Source organism: Merops nubicus, unplaced genomic scaffold, assembly GCF_000691845.1.
Source record: "Merops nubicus isolate BGI_N331 unplaced genomic scaffold, ASM69184v1 Scaffold41800, whole genome shotgun sequence".
Classification (NCBI taxonomy): domain Eukaryota; kingdom Metazoa; phylum Chordata; class Aves; order Coraciiformes; family Meropidae; genus Merops; species Merops nubicus.
This window is the reverse complement of record NW_008585621.1, coordinates 1-10,734: the sequence shown is the minus strand read 5'-3', so window position 1 is coordinate 10,734 and position 10,734 is coordinate 1. Positions and strand designations below refer to the sequence as shown.

The 10,734-nt window shown below is 42.6% G+C and overlaps 2 protein-coding genes across 2 annotated transcripts; one reads left to right on the top strand and one right to left on the bottom strand.

The window, feature by feature from the left end:
• Positions 1-3: 3 nt before the first annotated feature.
• CCDC117 (coiled-coil domain containing 117) lies at positions 4-4,027 on the top strand (the record flags this gene model as incomplete). Its single annotated transcript, XM_008947959.1, has 5 exons — positions 4-125; positions 830-880; positions 1,240-1,473; positions 2,958-3,095; positions 3,633-4,027. Coding segments are annotated over 5 exons (798 nt in total), but the record flags the coding sequence as incomplete, so codon positions are not given.
• A 4,270-nt stretch (positions 4,028-8,297) lies between these two features.
• XBP1 (X-box binding protein 1) lies at positions 8,298-10,686 on the bottom strand (the record flags this gene model as incomplete). The annotated part of the gene is made up of 2 exons (XM_008947947.1): positions 8,298-8,990; positions 10,558-10,686. Coding segments are annotated over 2 exons (696 nt in total), but the record flags the coding sequence as incomplete, so codon positions are not given.
• Positions 10,687-10,734: the final 48 nt, after the last annotated feature.

The window sequence follows — 10,734 nt, the reverse complement described above, 5'->3', positions numbered from 1 at the left end:
AGCTTTGACGTCGCTGCTCTGGCCGCGCTCGGGAGTTACAACGAGGGGCTGCCGGTGGCCCCGGTGGGCTCCTTCACCAGCGCTGCGCAGCCGCACGGCCTGCTCCAGCAGCCGGGCCGCGGCCAGTAAGTGCCCAACCCGCTACCTCTGGAGCAGGGCAGGAGCGTACTTCTCAGCTGCGCTGGCAGCGTGACATAAGTTTTCGAGGCGGGTTATAATTTGTTTTCTTCCACTAGAGTGGTGTTAGACTTGCATTGCGCTCGCTTGGCAGCCTTGAAGTTTGTAGGTGGGGAATGAAGGAGCCTTCTAAAAGGAAAGCAATGTGATTAAGTTTACCAACATCTTGACGTGCTTTTCAGCTCATGTACCTTGTTTTACTTTCTTTTTATAGCTTGCTCTTTCTTCTATGTGTGCACAAAAAACGTTAAATTATTCCATAAACTGTTGTTGTTTGGTCATATTTGAGGATGTCACTGTGAGACAATGTATAAAGAGACAAGTTGGTTCACATGTTGCTTCTTGAAGCATTTGAGTTTTAGCAGAAATTGGTCTTGTCCCTTGTAGAAAAAAATAATGTAAAAAAAGGAGAAAGTGGCATGGAATTTTGCTCAGAGAACCAATCAATTATAGCTGCATTTGACTTTTTTTGGAATAAAGCGATTGTTTATTATGCAAAACTTCCACTCCTTTCACAGCTAGTGACATAATGCAACTGTTGCTCTTAGCTGCAGCTGGAATTTTAAGAGAGAGGGAAATACTGTTTGAAAATCTCAGTGTCACTGATAAGATATAATTAGAAGCTAAGTAACAATTTGCTTTTCTTTTACAGCATCTCTGTTCGTTGTGGAAAGAAGCATAAGCTCGAAGAAGAGGCAGAAGGGTAAATTAAATTTGTCTTTTATAGATGGAAAAATCTTAATTTGTGTTTATTTTCTGTGAAGAGCAGAGCACATCTCATCTACAGCATACACAGGAGGGGAAATTCTGTTGGCATTTCCATTTGAAACTCTTCCCCTGAACTGTATCTGAGTCCAAATCCATTTCAGTTTCTTGTGTTGCACTGATTTTCTTGCATGGGTGCCCACATTTTAACATGAGCAGTGTGGATTTCTTTTCTGTGTGGAGGTTGTTTTTCCATTGTGTGTCAAATCCGTTTAAGTGCACATGATTTCTATAGCATCTTTCCTGTAGAATGCTACGTTTCTCTGTTGACAGTTGTGAACTTACTTTGTTTCCTAGTTGTCCTGTGCGGAAGAAGAGACTGACAGGAGCCAAAAATTGCCCTTTGAATCCCAGCACTGAAGAATGGATTCTCTGTGCAGGTCAGCAGGCAGCTGGGGAGGTAGCAAGTCAGTATGGTAGCAGCGGTCCTGAAACTGCCATGTTAGAAATGCCCTGTGAAGAAATGGATCAGACAATGGGGGAACAGCAATGCGAGGTTGCCCGCAGGAAGCTTCAGGAGATTGAGGACAGGTAAATGCAGGGTTTGAGTAGATTGGCTTTGCTGAGCTTTCCCTTTTTTTTTCCTGGGCATTAAGGGGTTAATCTGGCACTTAGCAGTCTTGTAAAACTCCTGTAAGTCTGAGATGAACCTTCTGTTCAAGTGACTTCTTTTTAGGCTGCCTATGGTCCAGTAAGTCTTGGGGCTGATACTGTGATCTGAAATTGAGGGTGTTGGAGCAAGAGATGCTGAATACCCAACCCCCTTTGCACAGTCAGTGTACAGCACCAGTACACCATCGTTGGGTTTTATGCTTTTTAGCTCCTATCCCAGATTTCAGAATTTTAACTGGTGTTACCTGGTCTGGCTTGAGCTCAGCTTTTTTTGACCAGCTGCAGCTTGTTCTGTGATTAATACTTGCAAATACTGAAGAGAGATGTGGCTTCATCACTGTAGAGAATAACATGACCCAGAGAGACCTCTCTGCACCTATGCAATAGGACTGAGGTTCATCTTGCTGTTAAATACCAAACAGCTTGATACTGGGGTAATTTTAGGTGGCTGTGGGCAGTCTTTTGCAGTGATTTAATAAGCATGCTGTGCATTCATGCCTTTGAAAGATTTCTGGGGATGTTACATGTAGAGATGAGTTGACTGCAGTTGAGCTAGTATTCCCAAGCATCTAAAAGGACAGTGCAGATGGTTGTTAGAAAAGCCAAAAGTTACATACATTACAAAACAAGATTTATTTTTTTTTTTTTATTATTTTTATTTTTTTTAGATGATTACTCCATAGATGATGTTTGAAGGGAAGCAAGGCACTGTTAGATATGTTCATTTGGGGTTTTTTTTGCGGGTAAATCAGAGTAATGATACATGTCTTTATTATCAGGCTCTGTCTGCGCTACAAAGTCTGCTTTGCACCTCTCAGAGGATCATTGCTCATCCTTCTCAGCTACTCTGCTGAATTTTCTTTAAAAGGTTTACCAGAAACAAAGGAGACCATTTCAGTTTGTTTGTTGTAAATGCTTTGAATTTTTGTGCCATTTTAATCTCTGAGGAACTGGTGCAACATCATTAAAAGTTAGGAACTCTATTTGTTAGCTTTGCAGTCATTCTCACAGTTAAGATATAGGGAATTGAGGAGGCAAAGCTGCTGTGTAACTGAGACTCACTCTTGTGATGGGACTGGGTGGCACAGTTTTCCCCAAAGTGAACTTACTTTCTCATGTGTCTGCGTGGCGCGCTGCTGGGTGATGCAGGGCTAACAAAGCTAGCTCAGGTACCAGAAGTGGCACAGCTGCCTGAGTGGCTTCTGTGGTGACAGTCTTTCTTAGTGTGTATTGTCCCAAGAGAGACTCGTGTTGACGTGGCCCCGCTGCTTCTGGTACCCAGCCTAGGTCCTGTGGCTGCGCTGCAGCGCAGTGCACGTAGATGGAACTGTAGTTTGCAGTGGATGTGCCTGTTAACAGTATGCTCAATAGTGTTTATCTCCCTCTTCCCCCTCCATTCCTAGGATAATTGATGAAGATGAGGAAGTTCATGCTGATGGAAATGTTAGCAATCTGCCCACTCTTATCCTGTCAGATACCCTTAAGAAAGGGATGAAGAGGGATTTTGGTGAAGTCCTGACAAAGAAAATAATAGAGTCTATGTAAGTTCTGGAGGATATCATGGTGCTATGTAGCTAATACATGCAAATGAAAAGAGAGACCCATTCTCATATTTGTGGAGATATCCTTAATTGCTGGCATGACGCAGCCAACATTGTGTAACAGACCATTCATCTGCTCAGACAGGGGAAGAACTATCCTGATGTAAAAGAGAAGTGTGTGCAACTGTAGAGGTCATCAGGCTGTCTATTTTGTATTCTTCGTTTGTCCAGAGTGAAATTTGTTGAATAAACCATTATATCTTATTTTTATGTATGTGAGTTTCCAAAGGAGGTGGTCCTGAAGTGTGACCAACAGTGGTCAACTTTGGTGGAAAAGAAAAGAAAGAAAACAGAGTTAGAACTGGTAATGGAACTGGTTAAGGAAGAAGTAATTTAATAGGGGAGGGGGAAAAAAAAAAGGTATATGGATTCTGGAATATAGTTCCAGGCTAGCACAAAGGATGAAGATACTGGTCTTCTGCATTTGACAGTTGTGATTGGAGAACCTGAATTTAATGGAGACTCCATCCCTTCTAGGAGCCGTCCTTCTATGGAGCTGGTACTTTGGAAACCTCTTCCTGAATTTCTCACAGATAAACTGAAGTCTGTTTCTGTTAAGAACTTCAAGCAACAGAGTACAGAAGCGTGTCAAGCGAAGCAGCCAACGGCAGGAGCTGCTTTTGACCCACAAACTGAAACATTCCCTGAATCCCAACAGACTGCCATGTCTCCACATGCATATGCTAGTCTGGAAATTTCCGGCTGTGCAGAAGAAGAAATGGAGTTGTAGATGCCAGATTTTAGACTGGAAGTGGTAAGCTTCAAATGTTTTTTTTTTGTTGCTGTTTTTTGGTTCCCTTTTTCTTTCTGGTTTGATGTGTGAATCTGAAGGTTTTAGTGTTTGTTTTTGGTTTTCCTGCTAACGATCATAATTTGCATCTGGCCAATCCACATTCGTAAGGAAACTGAAAAAAAAAAAAAGAGAAAACCAAACCAAACCAAACAAAAAATCAACAACAACAAAAACCCAACTCCTCCAAGATTTCTATATTCCAGTCTGTTAAATATTCTTGTTTCTCTGAGAAAGTAATCCAGAGGCCTTTGGAATGAGGAGGTAGCATTCCATCTTGTTTAATGGTGAAATAGCCTGTCAATTGTCCTTGGTAAAGTATAAAATCCAGATATTGAATCTAACTGTGGCTTAAGCCACATCTTGCACTTGCTGATCTGTTGAGGCTTTGGGTGCACATATTAGGTTTGGTCAGTTTAATTTGAATTACAAGAAGGTATGGAAAGGAAGAAATACTTTTGAGTCTCGTCACAGATAGAAAAGTAGTCCCTATGAAAATACATCTTTTCACACTATTTCATCTGTGACTGGTTTGTACTTGATGTAAACTCAAATGTTACAGCTGAGCATAAGCATAAGCCTCTTGCTTTGTGGAAAGTAAAACCAGCCACTAACATGCAAAATACCTGCTAACCTCAGTAATTTTTGTTCCATTGGATCCTAAACTGTGTTTGTGGGGTTTTGATACGCCCCTCCCCGAAAGATGCACTGCCTGGAGAAAAGTGGTTCTTAGCCACAAGTGATTCTTGTTCACCATTTGTATTGTGCTGTGATTCTTTGTATGCATCAAGTTGGAAAGTCAGTTGAAGACAGTGTAACTTTTGCTTAAATAAATGGCATCCTTTAATTTTCATAAACGTGCCAAGAAAATTGGATAACAGGGAGCTGATTTTTCGGTGTAAAGAGGGTCAAATGCTGGTTATCATCTATCACCAAGTCCTAAACTTTGAGACTGCTAGCACTGGTGCTGAAGTAAAGAAGATTCTTGTCATCTTCCTGAGGGAATCTAGACTTAAAATTTAAGCCAGAACATGTGCCATTGATTTAACATCACATAGTTTATACAGATGTATGTCAAAAGAATTTTGGACCCTGCCTAGGGTGTTAAGGAATCCTCAATGAGTTACTGCTTGTACCTTTCCTTGGTGCATAACAGTTCCATGCTTCAAACCCTAAAGTCAGAGGGTGAGAGCTTCTGTTCTTCAGCCCTTGAGCTTTCTCAGATATATGTGAATTGAGGCTTTTTGTAAGAATTTCCTTTCCAAGTAATAGGTTCTGTTCAGGATTGTGGCATCACAGTCGGGTTTTGCCATCTTGATAACATGAAGGAGCAAGTACACAATAATGCAGCTGTTTGCAGAAGAAAAAAATATTCTTCCTTTGCACAGCTAATTGATAATCTTTGTGGTGACACTTGCTACTGTTGAATAACCTGTAGTTGATACTTTTAAGATTGAGTTTCTCTTTTTGCAGTCATTCTTTCTTTTTTGTCTGACAGCAAGAAACTTTGTTCAAAAGATATGCACTATTTGTTAAATCCTGTCTATCTTGCTGCTCTTGTTGAAGGTTGTGTAAAATTTGCTGTCTCTCACTAAAATGTTTCAGAGCTTCACTAAAAACATTCCAGCATTTGAATAGGTACTACTCTGGAACCTGGTGGGTAACTTCACCGTTCTGGGACTTTTATTAAATTGGAGAATGTGTGCAGCTTTATCTTGCTATTATGTCTAATTTCATTTTGGAGTCTGCTATAAATATCTTGCATGTACTATGTAAAATCTCTCAAGTGTTAAGCTGCTGAATATGCTTAAAATCTGCAGCCTTTGACATGCTACATTGCTGGAGTCTGAAGCAGTGCAGTTTGGAGAGGCTCTGGTCACTGCACATGGAAAATGTGGTGCCTGCAAATAACTACCCGTTTGTCAAGCTTGCAGGATTATAGTGAAAATTCAAGGTTGGAACTGTTTTAGCTGGTAGCTCTGAATCCTAAATAAGATGAAAAGGATGAAAAAATTCCAAAATTTGATGAAACCATCTGCGCAACACTGAAATTGTGGCAGAGGATGTTGAAAACTGTGGGAGGCCCAAATGCATCAAATGTAGATGGAGGGTTTTTTCCTTTTAAAAATGCAAATTGCATACCAAATTTGCAGAGGAAGAAGTTTTTGTAGATGGTTTTTGAGCACGTGTTTTTCCTGTTATGTTTGTACCAAAGGTTGGCTTTCATGGGTGTCTTTCCTCTTAATTGTTTGATGTTAATAGGTCATCAATGGCCCCTGTTATTTTGCTGTCTGAAACAAGAATATAGTGGTGGACAATAAGATGAGGGGAAAATAAAACAAAAAACTGTGTGCAAGAAATTTGCTTTGGTAGAAAGCTTTTAATTTTTTCAGAATTCATTACTGCCCTTGTGGCAGGAGAGCTGGGTTGAATTGCTCAAATTAATGGGGAAGGAGAAGTGGGGTAGAGCAAGAATCAAGTATCCAGGAAGACTGAGCAAGATTCTTGCTATAGCAGTTGTTAGAAGAGGGTAAGAGAGAACAAGCTCCTGGGTGTTTTAAAACTTTTTTTTATTTGTAACAGTTTCAGTTTGTTGTTGGCTTCCTTTGAAAGACTTTTATAAACCCTGTTTACAAGTGGAATGGCAAATATGATGCAGTATTAGGAAAAACTTTATTTTGAAATACAGAAGAACTGATTCTGGTCTGTCTTCTCTTGGGACCAAATCACCCTTTGTATGTCAGTTTTCAATAAATTTTCTAAAATATTTTTAGATGGTTGTGTTTGATTCCTGATAAAAGTGAAATCAGTGAGATCTTTGTCCAGTCAACTGAAGGGTAAATTACTCTCCTGGCCTGAGAAGCTTCTTAGTTTAACTACGTAGTCCCAAGGGCATGTCACTGCTTTCTTCCACAGTGTTCCAACAGCATGTGGGGGGGAGAGCAGCACAGAACAAACCTGAAGCTGGCAGAAAGGAAGAGTTGGTGTAAAAATGTTGAGACCCAAAAGCCCCTCTCTAACAAAGCACAGGAATACAAAAAGGTGGTGTTATAGCTTGTGTTTTCAGATATTTCAGTTTACTTCAGACTAAAATTGAGAACGTGTAGCTCGCTTTAGTTCTGTATAAAAGATCAATAAATACTAGAGTTTTAAAAGAAATTCAAATTTTAATTATTTATAGGAATGTACCTCTTTGTTCTTTTGTTTAACATCTTCTGTTCAAGAGTTTTTTAAGCAGCTGAAGGATAAAGATGGGTGTTGTAAACTAGTGTTCTTTGTTTTCAAAATGAGGGGGGAAAAAAGCAGTTCAGATTTATATTGAAGGATGATAATAAACACTCTTGAGCTTTCTAGGCTGAACCTCAAACACTGACTCACTTGAACTGTACTATGGCTTTAGACAGGACTTCTCCAGCACCAGAGAGAGGAAAAGAACAGTGTAAACTCCAACCCATTTAGGACTGTGAAGGACTTTCTTGGCTGGCTGCGTCTCCTTGGGGAGACCCAAATCAAGTGGTTTTAACACTGACGTTGGAACAAATCGATGAGGACAACAGAGTCCTACTGTGGTGTTTAGAATTATCTCCTGCAGCATTAATTTTATGCTTCAGGAATTCTGGTGGCAAGACAATCTGCACCTTCTCCACCCCCTCTGCCTCTCGCCTGGTTTCACACACAGGGGCCGCACCACTCAGCACCCAGCCTCAGGGGGACTGGGCGTTACTGTGCCACTACCGGCCAGCAGTGCCCCTTACAGGTCCCTCTTCAGGCCATGCTTTGTCCCAGCAGCTCTGGCTGTCATATAAACCCACCGACCCTGAGCAGAGTTTGCACCAGCAGGTGCTGCCAAGGATGAAGCTGCTGAAGCATCCACCTGCAGACACCACGGAAGTGCTGCGGGATTGGTGCGTTAAGGTGGTGTGACATTGAGAGACCCCATCCCTTAACATTTCTACAGTTTCAAACTCTGCAGGGCCCACTCTTCCCCTCCCCCCAGATCCAAGGCACAAAAAAAAGGGTCAGTGAGCTGCACTGCACTTTAATTGCACCTTTAAATATTAAATGAAGAAAGCAACTCTATATAGCAAACGGAAAACAAGCATTTACATAGTAAATCTTGAAAATGTACAGACTATTTCATTTTGACCCAATTGCCTATATGCAAAAATCACACTGCACATTGTGGTGTTATCACTTTAAACTAAAAAAAGAACATTTTAGGTTCATGGAGGATTGACACATTATTGATAAAAAAGTTCCTCCCTCAGAAGCCAACACTGATGGGAGGAAGGAGGGCAAGGCAGGACACCCTGGAGCAATGCATTTTCACACCAAGAGCAAGGTGTTGGCCATCACTCCATCTACTGGTGTGGGTAGAAAGGAGCAACACCTTTTAGAAAAGAATACACTTGACTTCCCCACCCCAGAGGGGCATATTCTGTCATCCTGCCAGGATAGTTATCCGAGGACAATTAACACTACTGAGTTAAGACACTGATCAGCTGGGGAAAAAGTTCATTTGCAAAGCTATCCTCCCAAGCAGAGTCAGCATCAAGCGGAGAGGACATGTCACTGAAGGGCGACAGGGATCCTTCATATCCAGAGTCACTACAGGCATCCAACAGATACCTTGATGCTGCAGGGCTATGATGAGAGCAAAGCAGATGAGAGATGCCCAGTTCAGGCAAGAAGCTGTCTACAGGTTCCTCTTTCACAGATACTGGGACCTCAGGGATAGCTTTGTCTTCAGATGGAGAGAGAGATACTTCCTCAATTTTCACTAGCATATTGGTTTCATTGCCCATTTTAACAGGAATCTCCAGTATAAGGGGCTTTGTGTACACATGATCAAACCTTATCAGTTCATTAATGGCCTCCAGCTTAGCTGATGGGGACCCCAAAGATGGAGAGGGGGAGGGTGGTATGGAATTTCTTTCTCCACAGATCTCTTCCTCCAGCTTTTCCAGGCATGTTGACTCCGAATCAGCACACTTGAGAAACATGTCTGGGTCCAGACTGTCCAGAAATCCCAGTAGGAGATCAGACTGCAGAACAAAATACTGTTTTAGAATGACAGCTGATTCTCTCTTACAGCAGAACATCAGTTGTGGCACTTGATTAACTCACATCTGGAAGTTAAAATACACTAACCTGATCATAGAACTAGGAGTTTTACCAAGACCACCACTATCAGAACAGACAGTTAAGGGAATACTCATCTTCCAGAAAACTCTATTAACTTCTTTTGTATTGATACTGGCAATCCCCATGGAATTCTACATGCATTTGATATCCACAGCCTCTATTAGAAACTCCCCAAGATCTTGGGCTCAGATGCAAACACCACACCACCTGCTGGCCCCAGATAGCCAGCAGCAGAATCTGGCTTAGGAAGACCTGCCAGGACCAAACCCCGAGGCTGTGGGGTGTTTGTGTTCGGGTGTTGATTTCAAGGTGAAAGGTGCCTGTCCTTACATTTTTGGAAGTCATTCATAAGGGACAGACTGAGTCTGAACAGCTTTGCTAAGTGCCACCACATCAGCAAAATGATGAGTTTTGCTTTCAACAACAGTGAAAGCACAGTATGCTTTTGGTATTTCATACTTTTGCTCTAAGAACTAAGAGACTGCTTCAGGCAAAGTCCTGTAAGATTTTATGGCACACAAGACTTGTTCCAAGTGGCATGTACTCAGTGGATACAGATAAACAGCTGTTTTGAGCCACAGGTATGGTGTGCCAAGTCTGAGAAAACACGCCAACTATGGAAAGTCATCAAGAAGTTACAAGTCTTAACCCACAGCAGTTGAGTATCTCATGGGCATTTTGTGCATGAGTGGGCACTCACCTTTGAGTCTGAAGAGTCACTGTCATCAGAATCCACGTGGAAGTTATCAGAAATGGTAACTGCTGGGCCTGTACCTGCTGCAGAGGAACACGTAGTCTGAGTGCTGCGGACTCAGCGGACCCGGTCACCAATCTCATCTCATCCACTTGCAATTCCTTCACAACAAGGGAGGGGGGAAAAAAAAAAAAATATCCAGTCAGCCACAACAGAAGTTCTGGCAGCCAGTACAGCACCTAACCCTGAAGATCATGCTCTTCCTGCAAAAGCCTCCAAAATTAAGTTTTCCACTTGCTTGTGCACTACGAACCTAAAGATAAGAATGCATCCAAAGTTGTCTCAAATTTTCATACGTTTCTCAGATTTTGTTTGACACTGTTAAATCAGAGCCTGACCCCCTCCACTACAGCCCCTGTTTTTCTGGGACAGGCATATGCAGCTATAACAGTTCCTACGCTTCTAAAGATAACATAGAAAAGCAGATGAGATAATATTGAAAGGGGTCTGAACTAGTTAGCTTGCTGTCTGCTACACTACCAGTGGTACCCACTTCGGTCTTGGTACCCTCTCAGTCTACGGGAAGGCCTCCACTGGGAGGACAAGGCTGTTTGTGATACCCCCGTTCCCAGCACGGCGGTTTCACGCCGAGCTCTCCTGCCCGCGTTACTCCTCCCCGCCCACTGCCACGCTGTCACGTCTCGGAGCCGGGCAGCTCTTGGCAGGTTCTGCCGGAACACGGACGCCGGCCACAAGCGCGACAGAACGCTCACCTTGGACTCGCTCTCCTCTTCCGTCTTCAGGGACTCTAAGCCCAAGCGGCAGCGAAGCTCCTGGTTCTCCAGGGCGAGGTGACACGTCTTCTCCCGCAAGAGCTGGTTTTCCAGCAACAGCTTCTGGTTCTGCGGAGAGCCGTGAGGCCGTGAGGCAGCGAGGCCGCAGCCCGGCCG